At 45.6% G+C, this 10,244-nt stretch overlaps 1 protein-coding gene across 1 annotated transcript in view; it reads right to left on the reverse strand.

The window, feature by feature from the left end:
- The window catches only part of KAT2B (lysine acetyltransferase 2B), a 41,785-nt gene extending 31,541 nt beyond the window's left edge, over positions 1–10,244 (reverse strand). Inside the window, 1 exon segment of the mRNA XM_033165929.1 lies at positions 9,891–10,244. Coding sequence (XP_033021820.1) covers positions 9,891–10,244 — 354 coding nt within the window.

Below are 10,244 nucleotides of genomic sequence, written 5' to 3' on the forward strand. Positions count from 1 at the left end.
AAAAGGAAGCAATTCGGAGCAGGGATGCTCCTATGCTTCTGAAGGCACCCTGTATCGAAGCCACTAAGGGCTTTAAAGATGAAAAGGAGCACTTTGAATGGTGCTAGGAAACAAACTGGAAGTCAGTAAGGTTCTTTCAGCACAGGTGCCTCCACCAGCACAAGCCGCTGTGTTTTGTTCTGAGTGGTTTTCAAAGGCAGCAAATGGCATTCAGATCCAGCATTCTTGCTGAGGCCATATGCCTTCTGTTTCTTGACCCCAGCAGTGAAAATATTTTGCCTCAATAGTGAGTGCAGCATTCCTAAGGAGTTCAAATTACGCCCTGCAGAGTGGCTTTTGAGTCTTTCGCAATGTTTCCTCTCTCTCGTGCAACTCAATAAAATGTCACTCCTCTGCTTTTCATTAGGAAGAATGTATGAAATTACCTCTTTTTGAGAACTTGAGAGTGATGGAAAGGAGCTGGGAGAGTAGTTTAAAAAATATTTAGTTTCTCTGAAGTGCCAACGTTATGAAACATTGTACAAATTGTACAGTATGTATATGAGGTAAGAAATAATGGCTGTGGGTGCTTAATAGCAGGGGTAGACAACGTGGTCTCCTCCAGATTGTTGTACTCCAATTCAAGAGAGCCAGCCTGTCTCCTCAGGTTGCACAAGCTAGAAGCAAGAGGTGCAGAGAACTTGCTGTTGATTCAGCTCATGCAGGAGATAGCTCAGTTGGTTAGAGTGTGGTGCTGATAATGTCAAGGTTGCAGGTTCAATCCCCGTATGGGATAGCTGCATATTCCTGCATTGTAGGGGCTTGGACTAGATCAGAGGTCCCCAAACTTACCTGCCCCTGGGCCGGTTCCTCTGGCGCTGATTGCATGGCGCGCACTCGCTTTTTCCGGGTTGGTGCGGCACCGAAAATAGCTTGTGCGCATGCACAAGTGTCATTTCCGGTGCACTTCTGGTGCGGCACTGGAAATAGCGCGTGCGCACGGGCCTCCGCAGACCCGGAAGTGCACCAGAAATGACGCTTTGCGCATGCGCAAAAGCTATTCCGGTGCTGCACCGCATCAGAAGTGCGCTGGAAATGACGCTTGCGCATGCACACAAGCTATTTCCAGTGCCGCGCCGACCCAGAGATGGGCAGCCGCGCCGGTAAGAGCGGGCAGCGGGTGGCGTATAATTGGCTGGCACGGGCCGTATCCAGCCCGCGGGCCTTAGTTTGGGGACCCCTGGACTAGATGATTCTCAAGGGTCCCTTCCAACTCTAACATTCTATGATTCTATGTACATTCCACTGGTAAGTACTGCATAAAAATAAGATACAACAAACTCTGCATTGATTATGTCTGCTTTAGAGTATTCCACAGACTTCACTCCACTTGGACAATGATCATCACTCTCTTAACAAAGGAAGATAGCATACAATTCAATACAAATCAATATGGCTAACCTGATCCAAAACACCCACCAACCCCACTCACACAGGAAACCAAAGATCACCACAGCCAACCACAAATGAACAATCACACCCTATGCCAACCCCGGCCTCTCTCACCGCCAAAGGAGAACAAGTGAACAACAGAGAACCTACACAAACAATGCTGACACCAAACCCTACTCATATTAAGTAAAATAAAAACATCGTCACCCCACCCCACCTATCTCCCCATCCCACCCACCTCTCTCCCCTTTTCTTCCTAATGTCTCAACAACAAAAACTGATTTGCAAAAATGTTATATGGAAAAATACGAGAGACATATTGCACTACCTTTGTAAATCAAGAAAATCCTTAATAAAAATATTTTAAAAAAACAAAGGACGATTAGTCATGCTAAGGGATGATTAAACAGACAAGGAACTATTGCTGAAAATGGCACCCCTGTGCTGAGCTCCACTCCCTCAGAATATGCAGGGTGAGGCCACCACATTGTGAATTTCTGACCCATGTTAGCAGGAAAATGTAGGACATAATTATGACAGCAGAATAAGAGCAAGCGATCCTACATGTTTGGGGGAAAACTCAACAGGATAATGCCATTTGGGAAGTGGAGTGTAATGCCCTCAGCATTCAGCCCATGAACTCAGTCAAGCCAAAGTACTTAGCTGAGCACGTCTTTGTTTTCTATAATTTACCAATTAACTGGATCATTGTGTAACTTTGCATTACCACTTTCCTTAAACTGAAACTCTAATCAATGAGGAGTCTTGGCTCTCATGAGTCGCCCACATTGGAAAATAAATTACTGTATGGATTTGGTTTATGCTGAACATTTTTCTAATGATATGTGCTAGCACAATATATGGATTGCAGATTATATACACCACTCTCAAAGACCACTGTGATTAATCTATATATTCGCCACATGTCTAATTATATCTTCTAATAAGTAGTAAACAGTGAAGTGCTAATAATTAGGAAGATTAATGTAATAATGTTTTGGCTGTGATCCAGAGAGCTGTGAATCTACTTCTGTAAGCACAGAAGGACTGTATTTACTGCCTGACAAGCTGTTCTTGAAAACCAGAGAGTTTCAGAATGAGTAGGCTGCTGCTGCACCAAAGAGAGATTTAAGTGGTGAATTCAGGCTTACCCAAAGAAACTCTCACGATCGCAGTCTCCAAAGGTGTTTACGACAACAGGGATGTTTAGTTTCCATTGAGATAGACACACAAATAATGAGACGGAGAGCACAAGTATTCAATTACTATCTTTCACATCTGAGACCTCCGGTACCGAAGTACATAAGCTATGTGCACAAAGTCCTCAGTTCAAATCCAAAGGTCAAACTACAAGTGCACTGTTGGAAATCACGTCAAGAGTTTTACAATTCAGAATCACAGGCTTGGGGGGGGGCATCATTTAACATGCAGATGAGGGACCTTTTATTCCCATCTCAGTCACATGCCAGTGGTGTTGCGGGCAAAACGCAAAAGTGGTTAGAGCAACAATGTGATTTTTTTTACCTTTGGACAGTAGGCTTGTTCTATATACATCTCTCTCTATCCTCCATCCAGGCAAGAAAAAACAATGGATTTTTTGTTGTTTTAAGAAACACTTCCAAAAATGAACATTCCCAGTATCTCCAGGACTATTCGTGCATCACCAAATGGGCATGCTTCCTTATCTGCACCCATCCAACTATCTGCCATCTGCCCCAGTTTTTCCTGTAATTTTCCGATCCCTTCAGCCCTAACTGATGCTTCCAATTTGTTAAAAGTAAGCAAGTTATGGAGTTGCAAAGATTAATTCCTCATATTAATTACTGCTGTCAAACAAACAGCGCATAAAGAAGGATGAGATGTGGATATCCATGGACGAGAGAGAAGCAGACTCATGTTAAACTGTGCAACATGACAAATAGAGACACTTGGAAATCCGACTCAAAGTATAAGATTAGATAGATAGATGATTAGATAGATAGATTAGATGATAGATAGATAGATAGATAGATAGATAGATAGATAGATAGATAGATAGATAGATCCCCTTTCTGCCATTACATTTATGGCTACATAAATGCTTGGGAGGGGAGCAGAAATGAGTTTGCTAGGTCTGCCCCCATTGACATTCTGGTCGCGCTTTAATTTGGGGAAGATTATCTTCTAGAGTGCAATGCCTTCTAAAAAGCTCTCCAAACACATTTTAGAACCCTAGAAACTCAGGGTTCTAAAATGTGTCAGGAGCCTCCATAAGGATTGGAGGCCCCCCACTTCAGAGCCGGCCCCCACAAGTTGGAGGGTGACGGGAACTGTTGCAGGGTGGGGGCTAATTATTTTTTCCCTGCTGCCCCCCCCATAAGTGTTTACCTAACTACAAAGCTAACCCACTAAAGAGGACTAAAAGACAAACTGCATTCATTTACAGCTTATGCTTAATGCTTAAACGAAAATAAACTTTCGGATCTGAGAACTTTTGAAATCCGTCTAGAAAGGAACCAGTGGGCTATACTCTCAAGAGTAGACCACCCCCACAAATCAGTAGACTTAAGTTACTCCACTGATTCCAATGGATCTACTCTTGAGTATGACTTACAACCTGCTGGTTATTTTCATTTCCGACCCTCTTAAGACATTATGCAGAAACCTCCAAATGCATGCCAGTTATTAAAAAAAAACCAACCAGAAACAGTGGCATTTACTTTAACTGCTTTCGGGCTTGCCTACAAAGGGGTGGTTCAAAAGGATTTTCTGATTTGAAATTTACCCTTTGACACTGAAGAGTATTTGGAGACATTGTACACTGAACCACTCTAATCTAAGAGGAGTGAACTCCATTATGTAAAGTTCACAGGAAGTATTAGTTCCCAAACATAGGAACATCTCAGTACCCCAACGCTACAGCACTTTTAAGGCTTTTGTTCGGAGGAAGCCAACACAGTGCTGTCCAGATGTTGTAGACTACAACTTCCATCTTCCCTGACCATTGGCCGTGCTGGCTGAGGCTAATGTGATTTGTAGTCCATCAACATCTAGAGGGAACCAGAGTGCACTGGTGACTAGAGTGAAATTCGCAGCCAATTCACTATAAATTACTTTTAAGTAAACTTGTCTAGAGCCAAGTTGCAGGTGTACAAATGTTTTAACGAACAGTTTCCTCTATTCAACCTCACAACATAGGGTTGTCTCATGGACTAATTTATCAATGGAAAACTTTTGTCCCTGTTCTAGCTGTATGATTATTATTACTCCTAGTACCCACACAGACTATTACTGCATGACTCAGGGTATTGGAATGACAGGAGGCAGAGAGAGTTCCAGCAGGAAACTAGCATCTTTTGAAGTATTATTTCCACTGCAGTATTGGAATGTAGGGGATCAAAGCCAAATTATTTAAATTCTTGTCCCCTATTGTCACTAAGCTTGTATCAGCTAAGTCTAAATCTAACCAAAACTGTTCCCCATTTACACACACACCCCACCTGTTGTTTCCTCTACGTTAAACTTTAGGTTGTACGCTACTTGGAACAGAGAGCAGTACACCATGTAAGCAATGTGCCAGAACGTTGACATATATGTATATGCATTATTTAATGGCATTATTCTGCCAGTTTTACTAGCTCCTAATGCCTCATTGCCCTTATCGCCACGCTAAATATTGCTGGTTGGAGGGACATGACGAGGTTAACTCTTCATTTTTTTTTTACTTTTGTGTGCAGAGCACAGGGATCAGGCAGCAACTTCTAATGAAGTTTCCATCCAGTCCTACCTAATCTTATGATGATTTGGCCATTTTTAACAAGCGGGTCATCCTGCGCACATTATCAGTGTTAAAAACAATTCTAGTCAAAGAGCAACATTTTTATTTTATTTTAAGAAACTTCAGAGTACTAAAATGTTTCACAGCAAATTCTGAGGGTCAAACTATGCGTTAAATACACGGTGTACAACTACTATTTAAATTAATAGTATGTGTATGTGGAGGGGCGTTGTAATCCAGAATTCCTGGCACAGGGAGGAGAGATTAAACCCTTCCTCACATCCTGACAGAATGCATCCCTCCCTCATGGGTGGCGCTGTGGTCTAAACCACTGAGCCTCTTGGGCTTACTGATCAGAAGGTCAGCGGTTCGAATCCCCGCGACGGGGTGAGCTCCCGTTGCTCTGTCCCAGCTCCTGCCCACCTAGCAGTTTGAAAGCACACCAGTGCACTTATATAAAAAGGTACCACTGTGGCATAAACGGTGTTTCCGTGTGCTCTGGTTTCCGTCATGGTGTTTCGTTGCACCAGAAGTGGTTTAGTCATGCTGGCTACATGACCCAGAAAGCTGTCTGCGGACAAACGCCAGCTCCCTCAGCCTAAAAGCGAGATGAGCGCTACAACCCCATAATCGCCTTTGACTGGACTTAACTGTCCTGGGGTCCTTTACATTTTTTACCTTATTTTTTTTTAGCTTGGCAGGGGGAGGGGAAGCTGTCACTGGGGACTGGGCAGTGGCAAGGACTTTTATTGGGAATGCTGAGAAAAGGTCTTTGTAATCTTATCTTCAGATTGCAGAGGGGGTGAAGGCCACACCCAAGCAAAAAGAAGGTGCTGTCAATCTTATCTCGCTAGAGAATACACTGTGTATTCCAAATATGCTTGTTTCATTCACACACTGCAGTATGAGGTATACAAACCTAGCCTTAGATGTAGCCTTGAGTGTTTGCAAACCAGTGTGATAAAGTGGGTTTGAATACTGGACTAAGACTTCAGAGAAACTGAAACCCAGCCACCCACCCTCCCTCACAGAGTGCAATTGGGCCAGGCACCTACTTTAGTTAGGCTGTTCTAAGGATAAAATGAGCAAGGGGGAAGATGCACCACAATGAGATTCCTGGAGAGAGAAAATGATAAAAATGAAATAAATAATTTCCAAATTATTCTTGCTTCAAGTTACTGCATCTAGCTCATTTTTACTGTAATAAAGGAGAAGAGCAGGGGAAGATCCTTCACCTGTGTTCTCCGGTGGCTGAGCTTTGAGCTTCTCCTACTATTGGTAATCTGGGTTTCCCCGTCAGCTACAGGCTGCAAAAAAGGAACAAGCCACGGTCTCCGCCTCCTTCAGCTGTCATCCTGTCAAAACAAAGGCTCTGTTGCCAAGACCAGGAGAGGGAAGGGGGGGGGGGAGAGAGAGAGCTTGGGAGGAGTTACAGCTCAAAGCGCCCAATCCAAGCTTCTCCTGCTCCACTCTCCTCCCCAAGTACACTGGCACTGCACACAACTGGATACAGAGTGCTGGAATGGCTTTCTTGTGCAAACAAAAAGAAAGGGGGGTTGTTTATCTCTTCAAACAGACACACACAGCAGGCACTTAAAGGAGTTTGTCTCTGAGCTCAATCCTGTGTTTACATGGCAAGCAGCTGGGGCACCATTTTACCAAGCAAATACTGTAGTAGAGTAAAAACAACGGCTGGCATAACCTGCTGGGCCTGAGTTTTCCTTTCTTCTGAAAACACAATGTTCTCCCTGGTTTCCCTCCCCCACTCCCCCATCTCTCCATATCACTTTCTCCAAAAAGATGCACTGACATCTCGCCTTTTTGAAGTGCCTGCATTTGCTTTACAACTGCCTGCAAATTGGTTCTTTTCCCTCCCTGTGTAGAGAACTGCAGAACATCTCCACTTAAACACGCACAGTCTTGCCATGGTGCTTCCTTAAAAACAGAGCAGGGCAAGTAAGGGGTTTTTTGGAAAGACCTTCCATTGGGCTGTCAAGTAGAAATGAGTCATACAGAAACTGAAGGCAGACAAAGTACAGTACAGGGAAGGCTGAATTTCACCCAGTTCTGAAAGATGTCTCTCATGCCAAGCCTGGGACATATGGCACTGGCTCAAGCAAAGAACTGAGCAGCTCTAGCCATGCACAAAGTGCAAAGTACTCCCCTTCCCTTATTTAATCACAACCTGTTCCACAATATGGATTGGGGAAGGGATTTGGTTTGGATTATACCTTCAGGCGCAGTCCAAGTCTGTGGTTTTGTATCTGTACAATGGGAGCCTGGTCAAGTACAAACGTATTGCCATAGAAACAATTTGTTAGTGATGCCTCCAGCCCCTAGAGGACGATAGGCCAGGGATGGATAGCTCAGTTGGTTAGAGCTCGGTGCTGATAATGCCAAGGTTGCAGGTTTGATCCCCATATGGGACAGCTGCATATTCTTGCATTGCAGGGGGTTGGACTAGATGATGCTCAGGGTCACTTCCAGCTCTACAATTCTACTCTGAGAGAGACTTGTATGGAGCTGGGAAAATACAGAGGCTTGACTTGCTCTCTGTGCTGTAACCGAAGCTAGGAGGCAAGGGTCCCTGGAGACCTAACGGGGTATTAAAATCTGTTGGAATGTTAATGCTGCGAGTCCTTCTATCTTATGCTCAGGTTGTGTAAATGTGGAGGGAAAACCATATTTCAAAAAGACACCACAGTGACCTTCATGCCAAAGAAACTGAACCCAAGATAAGCTCTGGCACTCCTAAAGTATCCCAATGTCAGAGACTGTTTGTGTGTGTTATTATAATTACAATTAATGTATTATTTGCATTCTGAACCAACATTTCAAGACGATTTGCTCTTATGATAACTGATAACAGTTAAAACACACACACACACACACACACACAGAGAGAGAGAGAGAGTATATTAAAAAGACTAAAACCCTACCAACAAGCAGGCACTTGTGGTAAAGAACCCTTCACCCAGCTGGGAAAGGCTGTTGGAACAAAAATGTGTCCAAATCTTTCCAGAAAGTGTAGATCAGGGGTAGGCAACCTAAGGCCCGTGGGCCAGATGCGACCCAATCGCCTTCTTAATCCGACCTGCGGATGGTCTGGGAATCAGTGTGTTTTTACATGAGTAGAATGTATCCTTTTTATTTAAAATGCATCTCTGGGTTATTTGTGGGGCCTGCCTGGTGTTTTTACATGAGTAGAATTTGTGCTTTTATTTAAAATGCGTCTCTGGGTTATTTGTGGGACATAGGAATTCGTTCATTTAAAAAAAAAAAAATATAGTCCGGTCCACCACATGGTCTGAGGGATGGTGGACCAGCCCATGGCTTGAAAAGGTTGCTGACCCCTGGTGCATAGCTGTCAACCTTTCCCTTTTTTTGCGGGAAATTCCCTTATTATAGCATTGGGAAACAGCAGGGAGGGTTGACAGCTATGCCCTGGTGTAGATAATACGCACCTGTCATATTCACAGGACAGGGCAACCACACAAAACACCCTGCTCCAAGTTACTGGGGTGTGCGCTTCTGAGAGCTTTGGAACTTGAAGGAGAAACTGTCCCACAGACAGAAGGCGAAGCAATCTACTGGGAGTATGAGAAATAAGGCAGTCTCTCAAAGAATCTGGTCCTAAGCTGTACAGGGACTTATGTGCATATCAACACCTTGAACTTGGCCAAGTAGCAGATTGGCAGCCTGTGCAAATCCCTCAAGCAAGGTGTCACATACTGGCAGTAGTTTGTCTCCAACCTCGGCAACCACTTTCTACACCAGCTGCAGCCTCCAGGCCAACCCGGAGGGCAGCCCCACACAGAGTGCACTGCAGTAATCCAACCCCATGACAACATAATACTAGTTACAGGTAGGTAGCCGTGTTGGTCTGCCACAGCCGAAACAAAAAAATCCTTCTAGTAGCACCTTAGAGACCAACTAAGTTTGTTATTGGTATGAGCTTTCGTGTGCATGCACACTTCTTCAGAAATTAGTTGGTCTCTAAAAAAAAATTTTTTTTGTTTCAACATAATACTGAGCACCATGAGCCAGTTAACCCACAATAACTACCAACCCCAAGCTCCCCAACAATGCAGCCTAGAAACATCATCACAGTTAACAACGGACCTTGCAAGAGCTAATGGGAAATGATCCTTTTTTTTTTTCCTTTTCAGCTACGCTGGCATGCATGCATGCATGAACTAATCCGAATCAGGCGATCGTGCAACGAAACATAGCTACAGGTCAGGAAGAAGAAAATTAAGCAAATCGCTGCTTCCCCAACGAGCAACCTGTTGCCAGGCTGCCTTAAGTGGGAGAGGCAGGAATAAAAACAAACGTGTGCGCGTGCGTGCACGCGCACATCCACCCACCCCCCTCCCCGCACACGCACTCACCGGTGCAGCCGTTCCATTTTTTAAGGGCCTCCTATTCGCTCCAGTTTCCAAACGGGCCGAAGGAGTAGCCCAGCCGGCAGCTCCGGCGCCTCCCCTTCTGATGGCAACTAGCAAACGGCAACAGCGGCAACGCTGGACGCCCCCTGGGGGCGGCAAGAGAACAGGGCGACGTCTACGGATGGATGCCGCTGCCGAGTCCCTTATTATTATTATTATTATTATTATTATTATTATTATTATTATTATTATTATATGTTATTTTTTGTTTCCCCCCCCCCCCAAAAAAAAAAACCCCGCGCCGGGCGGCTTACCTTGCAGGCGGAGTAGACGCCCAGTTTCTCCAGCTTCTTGGCGCGCGGTGCGGCGCGGAGCTGCGCCTTCTTCCCTACGACGCGAGCCGAGCCAGGGCCGCCACTGCCCGGGCCGCCGCCGCCGCCTCCTCCTCCAGCTGCAGCAGCAGCCGCCGCCGCCACAGGGCTCTCGGCAGTCGCGGCGGCCCGGACGGGTCCGCAAGCGGCCAGCCCTCCGGCGGCAGGGGAGCCCTGCTGCAGCGCTCCGTTGCCGCCGCCGCCGCCGCCGTTCCCCCCGCCGACCGCGGCTGCTGTGGTGGCGGAGGACGCCGCGGCGGCTCCCGCCCCGGCCGCGGCCGCGCCAGCCTCAGCCAT

The sequence above is a fragment of the Lacerta agilis genome, chromosome 12 (assembly GCF_009819535.1).
Source record: "Lacerta agilis isolate rLacAgi1 chromosome 12, rLacAgi1.pri, whole genome shotgun sequence".
Classification (NCBI taxonomy): Eukaryota; Metazoa; Chordata; class Lepidosauria; order Squamata; family Lacertidae; genus Lacerta; species Lacerta agilis.